Source organism: Lytechinus variegatus, chromosome 1, assembly GCF_018143015.1.
Source record: "Lytechinus variegatus isolate NC3 chromosome 1, Lvar_3.0, whole genome shotgun sequence".
NCBI classification, from domain to species: domain Eukaryota; kingdom Metazoa; phylum Echinodermata; class Echinoidea; order Temnopleuroida; family Toxopneustidae; genus Lytechinus; species Lytechinus variegatus.
The window spans coordinates 12,814,818-12,833,287 of NC_054740.1; the positions used below are offsets into that span (position 1 = coordinate 12,814,818).

At 37.0% G+C, this 18,470-nt stretch overlaps 1 protein-coding gene across 2 annotated transcripts in view; it reads left to right on the forward strand.

The window, feature by feature from the left end:
* Nucleotides 1-275: 275 nt before the first annotated feature.
* The window catches only part of LOC121431811 (sorting nexin-25-like), a 54,632-nt gene continuing 36,437 nt past the window's right edge, over nt 276-18,470 (forward strand). For both annotated transcript variants that reach the window (XM_041629588.1, XM_041629667.1), the window contains exons 1-4: nt 276-457; nt 12,395-12,658; nt 14,738-14,813; nt 17,766-17,850. In XM_041629588.1, the coding sequence (XP_041485522.1) occupies nt 12,422-12,658; nt 14,738-14,813; nt 17,766-17,850 (398 nt within the window). In that variant the 5' untranslated portion in view covers nt 276-457; nt 12,395-12,421. The remainder of the gene's footprint in view (nt 458-12,394; nt 12,659-14,737; nt 14,814-17,765; nt 17,851-18,470) is intronic.

Below are 18,470 nucleotides of genomic sequence, written 5' to 3' on the forward strand. Positions count from 1 at the left end.
AGTGGGATATGACTCAAGTCAATAGTTGTTACTAATAATGAAGTATTTTATGATTGTCAAATATATTTGGGCTGCAGGTTGAATTAGAGGTCAAATTAGACACATTTATATAAAGAATGGTTAGACCGGGGATTATAGGAATTGAACTGTAGTGTAGTGAGAATATAATTTCCTAATTATATACGGTACTACGTACCGGGCGCTATGGGGGATCGGCAAGCGCGGGACCGCGGGCGGGGCGACCATCGCGATACCTAGTTCAATTGTGCGCTAGTGAGCTTCGCTTTGAAGCAAAAGGAAACGACAAGTGAGAACTCCGAACCTTATTTGAAGAGTTTGTCCGTTTGCCGAGGAGATCAATGAATGTAATCTGCATATTCAAAGGAGTCAGGAATTAGTTATAGATATACCGGTACTCGTGATGAGAATGTGAAAATCCATTTTAACCTTCTGAACGGTAAGCCTAACTTAAATACCGGTACCGGTATTTATTTTTTGGATGCAGGCCCGAATTTGTAGGCACTCGGGGGTTCGCCACCTGCCGAAGGGTCGGGGGAGCTCCGCGGTACGGTACCGTTCTACGGAGGTTCTAGGATGGGGGGTCGGGTGTCCGGACACTTAACATTTTTGAAGCCTTCTATTTTGTCTTTGGATTACACTAAAAATATGAATTCAATAGTTGAAATCATCTTCTATTTTGTTCTCTATAATATTTCCTATCATTTTATACTAAAAATTGATGAAACTTCACTTGTAAATTCTTCGAAATGACTTTCTAAAATCGATCGTCCGGACACACAACATCCTACGGTAAGCTAGTGAACACTTTTCAAATGTGTTATGAATTCAATCATAGCAAACACATTATTCTCATGAAATTCACCAAACTTTCACCATAAATACACAATTACCGGTACTACAAAGTGTAGGCCTATGTAAAAATTTTCCCGAAATCGTTTGTCTTTTTTTCAATATTACGGTAGCTTCCAGTCGATCGGACCCTCAGTCTTTGCATTAGCCATTTAATTAATACTCTCAACGAAGCCAGGAATCCTTATCCATTCACGTGCATGTAGGCAGCCAAACCTGAAACTTTCGCCCCCAAGATTTCTACTTCTAAAAGATCTAGCCCTACATACATGGGATGCAACTTCATCCGACATTTCTGTGCCATTGATTTTATTTTTAAAGAAAAAAAATGAAAAAAAAATCATGACAAGACAGAGGAAACTTGCCCAATGTTGACGCCGCCATCGTGTTTCCTAATAGTAATACTGGGAAATTCCTATTGACAATTGTTCTTCTCCAACGTTACAGACGCGTGCGTCGGGTAAATCTTAACCTGAGGTTAAGTTTTTGAAATGTCATCATAAAAAAAAATTGGACCTAGTTCATTAAACTTGAACATAAGGTTAATCAAGTGTCACCAAACATCCTGCATGAGTTTCACGTCACATGATCAAGGTCAAAGGTCATTTACATGTAGGGTCAATGAACTTTGGCTGATTTGGGGGTATCTGTTGAATTACAATACAAACTTTAAAAGTTTTTGGATTTGATTCATGAAACGTGGACATAATAGTAATCAAGTATCACTGAACATCCTGTGCAAGTTTCAGGTCACATGATCAAGGTCAAAGGTCATTTAGGGTTAATGAACTTTGGCCGAATTGGGGGCATTTGCTGAATTACCATCATAACTTTGAAAGTATGTTGGTCTAGTTCATAAGACTTCACACATTAGACATAAGAGAAATCAAGTATCACTGAACATCCTGTGCGCATTTTAGGTCACATGACCAAGGTCAAAGGTCAATGAACTTTGGCCATAATGGGGGTATCTGTTGAATTACCATCATAACCTTGCAAGTTTATTGATCTGACTTTTGAAACTTGGGCATAATAGTAATCAAGTTTCAGGTCACATGATCAAGGTCAAAGGTCATGTGAGGTCAATGAATTTTGGCCACATTGGGGGTATTTGTTGAATTACCATCATATTTCTGTAAGTGTATTAGTCTAGTTCATAAAACATGGAAATTAGAGTAACCAAGTATCACTGAACATCTTGTGCGAGTTATAGTAGTTTTCAAAGTCAGCACTGCTGCTATATTGAATCGCGTGATGCAGGTCAGAGGCATTCCACTTGTTAGGCTTACAGATTTGAAAATATTGACCAACTTCACTGAACCAAAAAATGTTAAAGCAATGGTAGTTCCACATGTTCAGGGAGGAATAAATATTTATTTCACATGACAATGAGGAGAAAAAATGAATATTTGATATTAAGCTTTTTCGGTATTGATATTTTCAATACCGGTATTACTAATAGCTTCAATACCGGTATACCGACTAATACCGAGTAAATTCCCAATTTATTGTGCAAACAGTGTCCAATGTTTATTTAGCCCTGATATGGCCTTGGATAAAGAGGGGATGCTTGTGGTCAGCTGAGGAATGCTCAGCATGGTCCGTTCTCATTGACAAAAACTTTCTCTTTCTTTACCAAAAGTTATACGATCATGCTCTCTCCCCAACGAGAGCTGTGAATTACCTGTGCATGGGTGCAAAATTATCTCAGCAAGCACATGGTACGAAATCAATAAGTCAAGTTGCCAAATGCTACAACGCACAAACTCACTGCTACTTACTTTGCTAAACGTGTGTACATGCCCTAACTTCCAAGCACCAAAATTCCCTGCTAAAATTGTCAAGGATATATGCGTGATTTTCCCTTCACCGATCTGGCCCCACTCATTCACATTCAGATTCGCCCCTTTTGTTTACCACTCACATCAACACGTGTTCGTCGAAGGTTCAAAGTTTGTTGACCTCAAATTTTGACGTCTTGTACATAATTTTTCTTATAAATGTCCATTGTGTTGAACCCCCCCTCTTGTGGATCTCCACGTTGTCTAAAAGTACCCCCCCTAAACTTCTTATCCCCCAGCTGCCTCTTTCTCACTCATTTTTTTCTTGCTTTTGTTTTTCTTTATCTCCCCAGCCCCTTAATTCTTCACTCTCTCTTTCCCATCGGCCCATTCTCTCCCCGTCACCACCCCTCTCTTACCACGAACAATCAACATCCTCCTCTTCTCTGAATCTCGATCTTCCCCTCTTTTTTGTCAATTTCATCTTTCACACATGCCAAATTTTAGTTGATCAACATCTTATCACGCCACGAGACCATCATACCATCAATCCAATAGTTTATTTTATTTTATTCATGACCGCACATGCACAAAACGGATACAACACCCATCACAAATCACACAAATATTCTCAGCCACTTTCTTCCATTTACGATCACTTCACAGATCAAAATAAACAAAGAGGGATGGCGTAACATTTTTTTCCTGTTAATGTTACCAACATTTTCTGTCTTTTTTTAATTTTCATATTTAATTTATTTATTCATTAATGTATTATTTTTTTTCTTTAGGTATCTATTTATTTTTTTTTTTTTGGGGGGGGGGTCAGACGATTTTTGTAGCAGGCTTATAGTATAAAAGTAAACTTGTCATAATTGAAACAAGTCAAGAGCAGTCCAGAAAAAAACATTGCATAAAGAAAAAGTGTTAATCCCTGTGGTTTGTCAATGCACAGCACCCCCCCCCAAAAAAAAAACTCAGTGATCATTCCCATTGATACAAGTTAAGAGCAGTCCGAGAAAAAAAAACTTGCATAAAGAAAAAACAATTGTTAATCCCTGTGGTTTGTCTGTCAACGCCCCAAGCCAAGGTTGATAGTTTGTCGAAGCCCACAATACACCACGTGGTCAAAAGGCAGGCTAGGGAGTGTTTCAAAAAGAGTTTTGTCAGTGATTTTGTTTGTGTAGAGGGATGTTACAAGCTAGAAAACCCTCGCATGTGATTGGCGGAAAGCAAATCTGTTGTTGAAACCACTGAAAAAAACTCTTCATGAAATGCTCTCCGTCTCGGTCGACTTCGTTGTTTACTGTAGCTGTGTACACGATACGAGTGCAGCTGAGCCGACATGCACCCCAGTATCAGTAGCGGTGGGGCCGAGGCCTTATGCAGCGGCTAACGGAGCTCAGACAGTAGTTAAGGGGCGATGTATTCATTTCGAGGTTAGATTATTGGATTCTGATTTCATTAAATACATTGAGAGAGCCAAAGAACTTATTGTTTTGACTTAATTTTACTGTAAAAATACCCATAAACGACAATACAGAAGAAAATACCGGTATGATATTTTCAACTTTTGGTATGACGGTATTTCGGTATTGAAATTTCAACGGCGGTATCCATACCGGTATGACTTTCATACCGAACGGTATTACTAATACCGGTATATCGAAAAAGCTTATTTGATATTTCATATAATAAAATACAAAAAAGGCATTCCACTTGTTAGGCTTACAGATTTGAAAATATTGACCAACTTCACTGAACCAAAAAATGTTAAAGCAATGGTAGTTCCACATGTTCAGGGAGGAATAAATATTTATTTCACATGACAATGAGGAGAAAAAATGAATATTGATATTTTATATAATAAAATACAAAAGAAATAGTTAGGTCATCAGTCCCCTAATTTGCATAATAATAATGATAATTGGCATTTATAGTGCTTTATCAATCTTCGACTGTACCCGGTTACTGGATTCATAGCTTTTCAAGCAGCCTGATAGGCGCACACTTGCTAAACCAACCACAAGGACACTCATGGTTTCAAATCGTCTCGTGTGTGAAGGATTCATATGCACCTGGTGCACGCGAAACTTTCACACCCTTTTTACTAAAATAACTATGACTTTACATCGTAGCTAAGCATTATATTTATTCTATGACACTTACCGAACCATATGGATCGTTTGTTGAATTCTGTTTGGTGTTGTTTTTAATAAAATAAGAGCATTTTTCGTGATCTTCACGTAGATGCCTCTTGATCAGCGTTGATATCAACTTTTGCCTAAAGAGGGCGCGCGATATTATTTAAAAGTCGGTAGGCACTTAAGAACCAAGTTTGAAAGGATACTCGTAAAATTATGTCACTCTCGCCGATGAATATTCATTAGATCGTGGTCGTGCGTGTTCAATACACACTGAGTGCATGCATGCAGAGAGTTTTTATTGAACACGCACGACCACGATCTAATGATTATTCATCGCGAGAGTGACGTAATTTTACGAGTGTCCTTTCAAACTTGGTTCTTAAGTGCCTACCGTACCTTTGTTTACGGTGTTGCTAGCTAGCTGCATTCTAGGCGATCAGCATTATTTTCTTGCTCGTTCAATCCACTTTCATCATCATCTTGTCAAAAGATGGCGTACTTTACCAATAAGTATATACATGAGATGCAACCTGTTGATTTTTGGTACAATTTCCTATTATGCGCTGACGACTTGAATTGAGAATGTTCGATACGAAAAATTGCTTTTCGATTGTTGTTTGCGTACTTTCCACCGCAGTATTAAGGACGGATCGAACGGAGTATCCTGGTTGAGACTTGGAGGTAAGCGATAAAAACACTTTTATAAATAATTTCCAATTCATTAAAAAAAAAAGTTAAATCATAAAAACAAATTTCTATTAGTGGAGAAATACTCAAATGTTTGGCGCTTTTCATTCCCTCACATTCGTGTGATGAATGAAAACGTCAAAGTCCACTATGAAACCACATGCGTTGTGCCAGGTTAGTATTTATTACTAACCTCGCATGTTGTGTGAGTGCCACAAGGATGGTGGTTTCCTAAGTAATGGTACACAATTAGCACCTGGGTGAGAGTGGTAAAGTGTGGATTGACACCTTGCCATGCAAAGGGGACTAGGCCATGGTGGGATTCAAACACACAACCCTCTGTTTTCAAGGCGAGAGTCAGAACCGCTACAGCGCTTTCACTGTACATACCGACCAGGGTGTGCATATATCCCAGGACCAAAATCCAGTTAAAACCAATTAGAGCAAAACCAATTGAAACCAGTTGGCCAACTGGTTTCAATAGGGAAATTGGAACAACTGGTTCCAATTGAAAACCAGTTGCCAATTGGTTCCAGTTAAAACCAATTGGGCAACTGGAACCAGTTGGCAATTGGTTTCAATTGGTTTTCAATTGGTTCCAGTTGTTCCAATATCCCTATTGAAACCAAATCAATTGGTTTCCAACTGGATCCAATTGGAACTTCCAGTTGGAATTAACTTAATTAGTTAAAAATAAATTAGCATTTGCACTAACTATTGCTCATGCCAACACAGAAACAGTGTTATTTGTCTATTAATACCAATGTAAAGGGCATTGATAATATACAGACTTTCATATTTGTATAATTATATGGGAGATCTTCAAATATATGTATTTTTATTTGATGTAATTTGGTAACAGTTAGTAGCGTACTAATTATCTTTGAATATGTTTTTATTATAATCTATAACATTTATGAAAATGGCTTTCCCTGCTAAGTATTCTAAAAACTTATCTGAAAAAAGTGTGGTACTTCAAATTGAAAAAAATGAAATAGATTCATTGTAAATTATGATGAATCTCATAAAAATTAATCTGTGCACACTGGCAGAAAATATGCAAATTAACTGGTTTCAATTGGATCCAGTTGGGTGACTGGAAAATTTCCAATTGGAAATCATTTCCAGTTACCCAACTGGATCCAGTTAGGATTTCCAGTTACCCAACTGGTTCCAATTAGAATTCATTTCCAGTTACCCATCTTTCCAGTTATAGCTAGTAGAAGTATTCTCCAGTTACCCAATTGGTTCCATCTAGGATTTCCAGTTACCCAACTGGTTCCAGTTAGAAATCTTTTTCAGATGGAAGTCATTTCCAGTTACCCAACTGGTTCCAGTTAGGATTTCCAGTTGCCCAACTGGTTCCAGTTAGGATTTCCAGTTGCCCAACTGGTTCCAGTTAGGATTTTCAGTTACCCAACTGGATCCAATTAGAAATCATTTCTAGTTGGAAGTCATATCCAGTTACCAATTGGATCCAGTTAGAAATCATTTCCAGTTAAAACCAATTGAAACCAGTTGGAAATCCAACTGGTTTAAATTGGATTTTGGTCCTATAATTGTTTTGTGAAATTAAGCGAAATTTTAAAAATGTCATACTTTGTTACTTGATTTTGATGAAATTTTCAGCATTTTGCCAACCGCATAGCCAGGATTTCATTTTGGAGGGGGCGGTAAATGCACGCGAAGCGTGCCAACGCTTACAGAGCGCGCGAAGCGTGCTCCATAGGGGGTGGGTGCAGGGAGGGGGAGTTTCCCCCTCCCGCGCGAAGCTTTTAGTGTTTCATAAATCAAAATGAAAAGGAGCTGTCTCTCTTGTCTCTAGTACATACATGTACCTCCAATTCGGTTGACTACATTGCTATTTTGAACCTTGTTTTCAAAAGTGATTGTGAACGCACAAAAGAGGTATACAATGGAGGAAATTAAAATGATAATAACTCCGCGCGAAGCTAAAGCGTTTTATCAATTTTTATTGCCATAAAAAGGGTCCCGAGAAAAGGGTATTCTCAAAGATATATTAAATACTTCCCTTGGAAAGATCAGATTTGAAAACAAACAATTTAGCAACAGTGCATATATCTTTAACTCGCAAAACAGAGGAGAAGAAGTTTATATGCCGAGAGGAAGATATTCCTCCCTGCGCAGAGCAATGAAACTGAAATTTCAAAGGGCAGACGTTTCATCAAATGTACATGTAGATATCTCTGATACCCAATCGACTCTAATTCAATTGATTTTCTAAGATTATTGAACTTCATTACAAGGAAAATAGTGCGCAAAAAGTTGAAAGTTCTGTGATTTATTGAAGTTATCTGTAAAAAAGGATGCCTAATTTCTTTGACTTATCCTGAAGCACTTCATTTTGAATATAAAGAAACTTAAATATCATTCAAAATGTCAAACTGAGGGCGCCAAACGGGACAGGAGATGAATGTATACACGGAAATGACATGAAGTTTAATACAATTTGATAAAAAATATTGTACTTTTAATTTAATACGACACGAATTTCATACCTTCCTCTATTTAAATTAGGAAACTGCCCCAAAATTATGGTTGTTTAGTAATAAGCTGAAAAGCGGGAGAATTTGACTTTATGGAGGTGACGGCAGAAACTGATATAAAGATTTTACCTGCTCGGAGCCGACCAGACCAGAAGTTGCGCGATCAATTGAAAAAAAAGATATATATTTACTTTGGCCTAACCTTACTCAAATTCCATGCCCTAATGTATACAATTTAACGTTAACTGGCAAGAAGCACATAGCTGAGGTGGAAAAACAGGGTTAGAGAAAAGGTGGGATAAACAATGGAGAACTTCAACATTGTCATTTAAACCGCACACAGCGCTGAAGCAAAATTCATATATAAATTTAGAGCAAGAAGATTGAAGAATTATTTTCTCTTTTGAGAAAAAAATAAAGAATAAATTGAAAAGAAAAAAACACAAAGCTACCTTTCTTCCCTTTCCTCCTTTTCCTTTTCTCCTCTCTTTTTTCCCTTCTTTTTTTTTCTTTTTGGGGATGTTTTTTTTTGGGGGGGGCGACCGCCCCCCCTGGCTACGCGCCTGCATTTTGCTGGTTTGATTTTTCTCTTTTTACTTAATGTAACTTTTTGTTACATTGAGTGGATTTATCCTTTGATTAAGAGCTTGGACCTATGGTCAAGTCTGCAAAAATTTGAAGTTCTTATATTTTGTGTAATAAAATGCAAAAGAAAAATAGTGTGTTACACATCAATTTCCTCATTTGCATATCCCTGTGTTGTGCAAATACATACTTCTTGGAACTGGAATTCAAAATTGAAAAACTATGTACTATTGTAGAACTTTTGGTACATTTTTAATTTGCAATCAGTTGTTAATAAGTGTTAATAAGTGAAGAAAAATTGTAGGCCTAAAAAAATGTATTCAACTTTATACATATTTTGTATGACTTCCTAAAAACTGCATGAGTGGAGTTGATATTGTCTTCACTTTAAGCTATGTTGAGATGGTACCAAAGTGTCATGGCTCACTGTACATGTAGTAGTACTCTAACAGCCATGAACTGCTAGATGTGTGAACGGGCATAGAGAGTTTGCGGATGTTATTAGCATTTGTTTGAGCATCGCCTTTGAGCGAGTGGTCTTGAAGAGAAAGAATGGGGGGGGGGGGAATGGGTTGATCTTCAGGACCTACAATTACATGTACACCAGTTTATTTGACTTCACATGACATGTGACTGGAAGCACTCGCCACAACATTCAACATACCGATACACAACATACTGTATTAACATGGAACATGTTTCAAATTAACTTTATAATAGGCTTAACCTCAGTTTGAATTACACGGAAACATCCTATTCATTATTATTCAGAATATTCATATGAATTCATACTAAAAACAGAAATTGTGTCAATTGTAAATTTCTCTTTTGTAATGTCAGATCATCATATACATGTATATGATCTACAAGAAAAATCAATATTAATCGGATCCCAGTTCATGTAAATAAGTATCTATAATTAAGCCGTTATAAAATGGGTTTAAGGATTGTAGCCAAGCCAAAATTAAGTGCTACTGTACATGTATGCAGCTTCCCAGCCTTGTATAGGGTCCAGTGATGCATGGTGGAAGCATTATTTTTCTGTGGTGCATAGAAAGTAGGCGGTGCTGCACTTGTCTGAGTTTGCTTTATCTTGAGATTTTAGCCCGATCAGCCCTCTTTGCGATTAAAGGACAAGTCCACCCCAACAAAAACTTGATTTGAATAAAAAGAGAAAAATTCAACTGTAAGCATAACACTGAAAATTTCATCAAAATTGGATGTAAAATAAGAAAGTTATGACATTTTAAAGTTTCACTTCATTTCACAAAACAGTAATGCACATCTCGGTCAGTATGCAAATGAGAGAACTGATGACATCACTCACTATTTCTTTTGTATGTTATTATATGAAATATGAAATATTTGATTTAATTGTCATTGTCATGTGAAATGAAGTTTCATTCCTCTATGAACACGTGGAATTCCATTATTTTAACATTTTGTGCTTCAGGCAAGGAGGTCCTAATCATCAAATTCGTAAAAATTGAAATATTGTATAATTCAAACAATAAAAAAAACAAAACAAAAAGTGAGTGAGTGACATCATCAACTCTCTTATTTGGATGTAACTGGCTCGTTCATGTAACTATTTTGTTAAAAATAAGCGAAACTTTGAAATGTCTTAACTTTCTTATTTTACATCCGATTTTGATGAAATTTTCAGTATTGTGCTTGTCTGATTTTTCTCTATTGATTCAAATCAACATTTTTCTGAGGTGGACTTGACCTTTAATCTCCAGGTTCAAGAAACTCCGTCTCTACCATCGCAAGAAGAGCGATTCCTGCTTGAGCGAGGCATCGATGCATTTATATGGTATGATGCCGTGGATGAATAATCCTGAATGCTGCACCTGCAAATTGACGGGATAATTACATGTAGTAAAACAGAGCGCTAATTTGCAAGTGATCCCAGGTTGACTTAGGATTGCAATCTTGAGATTATTCCAGTGAACTAGCGCGATAATTGCATCTCCATTACAAATAATCTCAAGATTGTTGAGGTCGGGATAATTTGCAGGGTCAGAAATAGCGTGCTGGCTGGTGCAGACGGCCCTAGTGAGACACCATGAAGTGTTCTTTTGAGAATGCTCTGGCAAGGATTCAGCCTGGGGGGGGGCAGTCAAATATATTGCTGTACATATGCTTTACCAAGGAATTTCCAAATACCCCCTAAACAAGTTTTTCTCTGTGAGTGAAATAACCCCCTAAACAAGTTTTTCACGGGCTTTATTACACATTTTGGCCACTTTTAAACAAGTTGTAGCCAAATATGACCTCCGGGGAAAAAGCTTGGGGGAAAATCATGTTTGGCTAGTCTTAAAAAAAAGCTTTTGGGGAAAAACATACCCTATACATTTGACCCTGCGATTAATCATTGACCAGTCTTTCAAAACCACCCTTTTTCTTGAAAATCAGTTTTTTTTATACCCTTTTACAAGTCCATGCATGGATTGCATCAAAACTGAAAAACGCCCCCTTCAAATGCATTTTTGGTCATGTACAATATATTTGACTGCCCCCCCCCTACCCGGGGGGGGGGGGGGGGGATTCAGAAGCACTGTAAGCATGCATCATACTGGCAAAATGACTCTGCAATCAATGAAAAACCAATGCGGCCTCTTTTCAAGGAAATTTAAAGTGATTTAAATTAATTTTCCACTACAACATCATACTGCCAAACAAACAATACACAGTTTAAAATTTGTGATGTTAGTGGTGATGCAAGCATCTTAAAAAAAAAATCAGAATGTTTGCAAATTATTAAAGAACTTGGCACAAGTGCCTCCGGTTGTACCCATACTGTGGAATGTGATGCCTCAGCACTGTTGCACATTCACAATCATTCGTTATTTGTCATGTACATGTAAGTAAATTTACTGTCAAAATGTCAAAATCAAACAAGTGGAATGCCTGTGGCAGTTTCATGTGTACAGTATTGCTGAAGTCAATGAAGTGGCAACCGGATATTGACTTTGAATTATCAAATGTTCTCCCTCTTGCTTTGATATTTACCCTGAGAACGAAGATTTCAGGCTCCTGATTGTCATTCAAGGTCAACAGTTGCATGATGATTATCCTGGAACTTATTAGGACTTTGGCTTTCATTTCAAGCAATCATCCACATTGTGCTCTTGAAATTCATATGAACCAGGGGCCGTCTTACAAAGAGCTGCGATTGATCCGATCAATTGAAACTACGGAAAGCCAGCAAAGTCAACATATAAAATGCATGTTTGTTAAAAAAATTCTAGATATGAATGTACAGTGTATATACATGTATCCATATATTCGTTATTTCTTGACAATTTGGTGTGTTTTCCTTTGTTTTTAAGACATTTTGCAATTTTCTAGCAGAAAAAAATTATGATACTGATGGATTTCCATATAGTTACAGTTGATTGGATTTCCATATAGTTACAGTTGATTGGATCAATCATAACTCTTTGTAAGAAGGGGCCCAGGTGTGCCACCAGACAATAGCCTAAATGACAATGAGCACATTATGCACTCTGCAGAGTAGATATGAGCACTGTGTATTCTTCTCCTCCCCCTCCTTTTCTTATATTTTTTCTTCTCACTTCTATTTTTTTTTTATTTGCTGTTGATCGTCCCCTCCCTCTTTTTTATTTTTATTCTTCCTCTTCTCCTTTTTGTCTTCCTTAATTGCCTTCTGCTTCTCCCTCCTCCTCCTTCCCCCTCCTTTCCTTCCACCGCCACCACTTCTCTTTCATCATCACTATCCACACCTGTACATTTGTACATACTATAATTATTGAACCTTATCAATTTTTTTATATATTCCACTTTTTTGCAGGTTAGACGCTGGACAGCCTTTTCAACCATGATTTTCATTGGGAAGATCATCAATATGTACAGCATAGCTGGATTTGGACTCTTCCTGGCTGTGTCCTGTCGCCTTGGTCTCGTGAGCTCTTCATCGCCTTGGCTCTATCTTGGACTAGGACTGGTTGGTTTCCTACTGGGTTTCTCCCTGGTCCTGTTCTCGGGGAAGATCAAGAAACCTGCCATCACCCATCAACCCCCACCAGCCTTCCAGGCCTTGGTGACCAAGATTATGGTAAGAGCATTAATGCCATGAGCTGGGCCAGGCCGGCTGGAACTCGGAACCCGGCAAGTTTTCAGATTTTCCCCTTTATTTTACATATTTCACATCATTTCCTCCTGGCCTTGACATATGTGGTGTGAATTATCATTTCCCATGACATTAGAGCTACCAAGTCTCACGCATTGTGCGTGAGACTACATTTAACGCATCCAGGGTCCGTCTCATGATCTCACGCATGGCACTCATTTTTCTCACGCATTGGGACCCGACAGAAAAAAAAAGAAGAAAAAGTAGCATTAGTCGCTGGATTATACGCACTGGCCTACCGCCTTTGCACGCTGTCACTTTTGTGTATGTGTATTCTAACTATAATACACACTTGAACCCATACTCGGTCTCGATCTCTACTCAATAACTAGGCATGTCTGCTCAGCTTGGAGTCACATTTACAACTAACTTTATTCTCTATACTAAACTACAATATAATAATTCACTGTACATGTACATAGTTGCATAATATTCTGAGGAAGGCAAAGTGGTAAGGAAAGTTTAAACAGATAGAGTTGAACAAGGGGTTGTTCATGATGGGGGTAATACAGCATGGTCAATATTTACACAACTGGTCTGGGGTGGAAACATGATGATAGTGAGCTTATGTACGGAGATGGAAAAACAGTAGTTGAGATAATGAGGCATGAATTAATAGCATGATAAAATGACAGAATGAAAGGATGGTTTGATGACGAATGAAATGTGTTGTATGGACACAATAGTCGCGTCTGCCCCGGCACGTGAGACGAATCGAGAGTGCAGTCAGCACACAGCGTGATACAATGAATCGCATGCGTGCATCGCATGGTTTTGTAGTATGGATTGATATCATGATGAAGCCCATATCTCGCCTTTAGTACTGGCCGCGCGCACGCAGAGATGCCGAGTCATGAAAATCTCATGCACAGAATTGTTTTTTTAACTTGGCATCTCTGTGACATATGTTATGCTCCTCAGACGGCAAGATGAAATTTGAAAGATAATGGGGAAAATCTGAAAAATTGTGTACAAAACAAATGGAGAGTTGTCGTAAAACTCAACCATTTTGAAGCATGTTTGCCAATTCGAGGATCCCCATAGAAAGTACAAGACCTTTTAAAATTGTTCCTCCTATTTTACTCTTTCCAATATTGCATCTCGGATTTTGGTTTCCTTTTAATATCACTGATCATCTTGTACAAGTTTCGGGTCAGATGGTCAAACGGTAATATAGGGTCAGTGAACCTACATGTACATGTATGTAATGTTGGGGGTATCAGCATTGAATCTTCAATAATCAAGGTTATGTTTTTGGCATGTCTTAACTTTAAAAGTATATGGGCCTATTTCATGAAACCTGGACATAAGGGTAATCACTGATCATTTTGCACGAGTTTCAGGTCACATAATCAAGGTCAAAGGTCATTTAGGTTAAATGAAGTTGGTATTTTTTTTAATCATTTGAATGGTGTTTTTTTGTGAATAATTATTCATATATGTATTAAATCGAGCAATACAGGCGAAACTGCCAGAGGCGTTCTACTTGTTATTATGATTCTGTACCCATACTTGCAGAACACTCTCAATACGCAGTATTTTCTGGTCTGTTGCACACATATTTGTACTTAATTGCCTGACCTGAACTCAACTTTGACTTTTCTCTAATTCATGCTCCAAATATGAAGTGCAATGACTAATTTATTTGAATGAAGTCATTCAAAGCATATTTATTTTGTTGCAGCTGTAATCAACAAACCATTTCTTGATCTAAAGGAGCAACTTAGTTGTAAAAGAATTGTACATGTAGGTAACTTACCCTTAGTCAATTTTATTTTACTACACAACATATATTTGTATCATAATCAAGTCTCAAATGTTACTTTGCCTTTTGCAAACTTTCAACTTATGAAGTATTGACTTCTGCAAGTTTACCTGTTGTAACAATAGAAGATTGTAGACGGTATCCAATATTTGACCAATGAAAATTTTATTCTCTTGAAGAATATATCCCCTGCTTTTGAGATATTGATGGCTTTTCCCTTTCATTTTTCATTTCTCCAGGAAATCAAAGCACGTAGGAGAAGGCCAGGAAGACGGGTCGTCATATCAAGGAATATTGACAATGCTATTAGAGAATGTAAGACTGATGTAGTATAATTTGTGACCAAACACCCCAAAATTACCAAAAAGTTGCCAGGGAAGGTTCTTCCAAAAGCCGAAATTCAAATTTAGCTTGTCCGAAGGAGCACTTAGAATCTTTATACTGTAAAAAAATTTGAGTTGTAAAGTTGAATAGAAAACAAGATGCAAGAGTTTATTTGACACAAGATTTTGCGGACTGCTTGGAAGTATCATTGAAATTGCAGTGTGCACATCTCATGCTTGAGTGAACACAAACTTCAAATGTTGTTTTCTCCTTAATTTTCTGAAGCTGTCGCTTTGTTTTCTCTGCATTCAGTCAAGTATTTGAGTGAGTAATATTGTTCATAAAGTTTGAAAAATTATATATCATTTTAAAGCACAGGAAGTGCTTATTCAAACTTGATAAAAGTATCAAAATTAATTTTGGGTAGCTTCCTGTTGGTTTTGATGTGGCTGGTCATATTTAAATGGGTTTGATTATCTAGTGCTGTATGTATTTGTTTTCACATAAAAAGTGGGCAATTCCATACAGTATCATATCCCAAATGGCCCATATGTGACCCGCCACCCCCAAAGCAGCTATACGTTGACTCAAATGGAATAATGAGATTTTTATAGAGCTTGGAAATTCATTTCTTAAGCTTTAAAATGATATATATATGTTAAAATTGACCAATAATAACCATTACAAGTACGTGATTGAATGCAGAGGAAATTCAGCAAGATCTTAATAAATGTAACTTCAAACAAGGTTTGAAGTTTGGGGTTCACTCAAGCATGAGATGTGCATACTGTGTAATCGCAGTGAACTTCCAAGCAGTCCGAACAAGTTACATGTATGTCCAAGAAACTCTTGTATCTTTTCTTTTATTCAACTTCACGACTTCTAATTTTTTCCAATATGAAGAAGAAGAAGTTCTCTTTCAGATAAGCTTTTTTTTCTTTTGAGACTAAATCTATTTTGGCTATTTACAAAGAACCTTATTGGTGGTTTTTGGGGTGGCAGGTCACATATTCTCAAAAGAGATTTCAATTGTACCATGGGACAATGCTCCATGCAGATTTCTTGTATCATTATCGCTTCAGTGAAGCACCCATTGCTACAAACGTGCATTTGTTATTGGACTTTTCTTAGTGTACGTGATGCAATAATCATAATTTGTGTACACAAGTCCATGGCTTTTGTACCATGGTACAATAGAAGCATTCTGAGAATACAGGCCTTTACAATGTTTTTCTTAAATGATTGGTCCCTCTTTTGTGCTTCATATGAAAAGGTGTAGTGCTCTAAAAGTATCATAGAATGAGCAGTTCATGAAGTGAAACCAAAATGGAGAAAGTGGGTTCGAATGTCCAAGATGTAAATCATTTTATGGGATCAACCTGGGGAGCGTTTAATGAAAGGACTTGTCAGACGTTTTATCCGACAAGTCCCATTTTATCCGGCAGTTACTATAGTAACAGAGCCTCTCAGCCAATCAGAATCAAGGAAAGATGTCAGATCTAACAACTTGTCAGACAAAAATGTTGATGAAATGGTCCCCAGGTGGGACTATTCAGGAGAATAATTTGAAGATTGTAAACCGGGGGGGGGGGGGGGGGGGGGAGTATTTAATGTTACATCTATGAAAAGTATTTTTTTGTATTTTTTTTAAAGAGAAAATGAAGTGTTTGCTTTTAATTGCACTTGAGACAGGTAGCATATTTTTATTTCAGCTCTATACTTACATGGGGGTGAATACTATATAAGTATATCTGGTGGGCTAGTGTTGTTTAAACATGTTCTTGATCAAGACTAGGTATTGAAGGATGTGCAAGTACATGTACATGTAGGAATCTGTTCCTATTAATAATTTTATATCAAATGAATGCAACAGAAATGTCAGACATATTAGACTTCTATTGCACTTCAAAGAAATAATACCCCAAGAAAGTTATTTCAAGTTATCTTTAAATTCAGATGTATTACAAATTCAATTTCAAATTGTATTTTTGTAATTACATTGTACAATTTTTGTATGTTTTTTTATGGCCGAATAAATAATTATAATGATAATGAATATAAATGTAGAAATAAAGAAATATTGTTTGTGCTGAGCTATTTCTAGGGTTATTCAATTGTTAAATTGCTAAATAACAAAAAGAAAGAAAGAAAAGTGTAAGATTGATATTTCAGTGCTTTTTGGAACATAGCATGAGGTACATACAGACATTTAAGCTTTGTGCATTATAAGCAAGGTGTGCATCACACTGGATACTTTTCATGATATGTAATCAGAAGAGTTACCACGATTATGGTAACTTTGCCATCCAGTGGTAACTACATTGGTAACATTGATCAACAGCCAATCAAAATCAAGGATTCCATGGCAGTTACCATTGGATTGGATGTAACTGTACCAGATCTAGATCCTCAATGATATTCTGACAATTAAGCCTGGTTTTACAGACTTTCTCATGAAATCAGTGTTCAGTGCAACTACTGGCATTTCTCTTTTATACATTGGAATGACATTTCTAAAACGCTTTACAGGTATATATTATGATTATAATGATAATAATAATGGTATGCATTTGTATAGAAATATTCTATTTTGAGGCAAGATATTATTATTATTATTATTATTACTGAGGCTTTAGCTCGAGCTGTCTTTCAGTGCTCTTGCATTCAAGAAATTAATCCTGCTGGGTACCCATTCACCTCGCCTGGGTCGAGTGCAACTCAGTGTGGATAAATTTCTTGCTGAAGGAAATTATGCCTTGGCTGGGATTCGAACCCAAGGCCCTCTGTTTCAGAGTCAGAAGACTAATCCACTGGGCCACAACGCTCCACATTATTACCCCGTCATTGATTATTTCTATTATCATTTCCATTTGTTTGTTCCTGTATGGTCAACAAGCAATGTTTCTTAGATGTTTTATTTTCACGCTATTTATTTTTGTACAGTATTTCATCTAGCTGTCAGGGACTATGTGATGATCTGGTACAAAACTCTCGGAAAAGAAGGTCCTACTTTTACTGATGCTTTAGAGTGAGTATCCTTTAAAAATAATAATTCTATGAAATTTTATGAAAAAAATGCAGTGAAAATAATACATCATGTCCATACTTTAAGAAAGTGTATGGGATTGTGAAAGCCATTTATCAAAATAAGAATACTGTTTGGACCCGGTTCATGCTGCTGACACAAATCTTGTTGATGTTGAAACTTGGATTCTTTTCACTCTTAAAATGCAGTTCCATTCTTGCCCCCCCAAAAAATGTTGAAAAGTAAATTCCTATGTCATTCTATTTACGTGATCAGTAGAGTCTGTTTTATTGGATTTTTGTATGCTTCAAAGAGGTTACGAAAAAACCGCAAATTATCACATTATGTCATAACGTCCCTATGCGCTTCCAAAGGACTTGGATATTATTACCCGGGCTTTAGCCCTGCAGCCTCTTACAGTGTGGTGGCATTTCAAGGAATAAATTCCTGCCAGGTACCCATTCATGGGTTGAGTGCAACACAATGTGGATGAATTTCTTGCTGAAGGAAATTACACCATGACTGGGATTCGAACCCACTACCCTCTGTTTCAAAGTCAGAAGACTAATCCACTGGGCCACAACATTCCAAATGGTTTATTTTCTATCTCTAAATTTAATCTC